General features: G+C 68.0%; 1 protein-coding gene across 1 annotated transcript in view; it reads left to right on the top strand.

Annotated features, from left to right (window-relative positions):
* Positions 1-36: 36 nt before the first annotated feature.
* TBX22 (T-box 22) overlaps positions 37-568 on the top strand; it is a gene marked incomplete at its 5' end in the record, with an annotated part of 6,166 nt that continues 5,634 nt past the window's right edge. Inside the window, 2 exons of the mRNA XM_008642272.2 lie at positions 37-228; positions 387-568. The exon at positions 387-568 is cut by the window's right edge and continues 14 nt beyond it. Of these exons, the coding sequence (XP_008640494.1) occupies positions 37-228; positions 387-568 (374 nt within the window). The remainder of the gene's footprint in view (positions 229-386) is intronic.

Genomic DNA, 568 nt, shown 5'->3' with positions numbered 1-568 from the left:
GGCGGCAGGTGGGGACAGGCTCCCGCCGCCTGACGCGGCCCGGCGCGGGCCAGGTACGTCTATCACAGCTCGCAGTGGATGGTGGCGGGGAACACGGACCACTCCTGCATCACCCCGCGCCTCTACATCCACCCCTCCTCTCCCTGCTCGGGGGAGACCTGGATGAGGCAAATCATCAGCTTCGACCGAGTGAAGCTCACCAACAACGAGATGGACGACAAGGGGCACGTAGGTGTGGGGCAGCCCCGCCGGGGGGGCCGGGGAGGGGCAGAGCATCGCCCCGGGGGGCGGAGCATCACTCGGAGGGCAGAGTCGGGAAGGAGGGGGCCGGTCCCTCCTGCCCCGGGGCTCAGGGCTGGGTTCCAGCCCCCTGTCCCCCCGCACAGATCATCCTGCAGTCCATGCACAAGTACAAGCCCCGCGTCCACGTTATCGCCCAGGATTCTCGCTTCGATCTAGCGCAGATCCAGTCGCTGCCGGCCGAGGGTGTGCAGACCTTCTCCTTCCAGGAGACCGAGTTCACCACCGTCACGGCCTACCAGAACCAGCAGGTACCGGGAGCCGGGGT

The sequence above is a fragment of the Corvus brachyrhynchos genome, unplaced genomic scaffold, assembly GCF_000691975.1.
Source record: "Corvus brachyrhynchos isolate BGI_N302 unplaced genomic scaffold, ASM69197v1 scaffold220, whole genome shotgun sequence".
NCBI classification, from domain to species: Eukaryota; Metazoa; Chordata; class Aves; order Passeriformes; family Corvidae; genus Corvus; species Corvus brachyrhynchos.
Note: the sequence above shows the minus strand (reverse complement) of the source record. Positions and strands in the feature narration are given on the sequence as shown.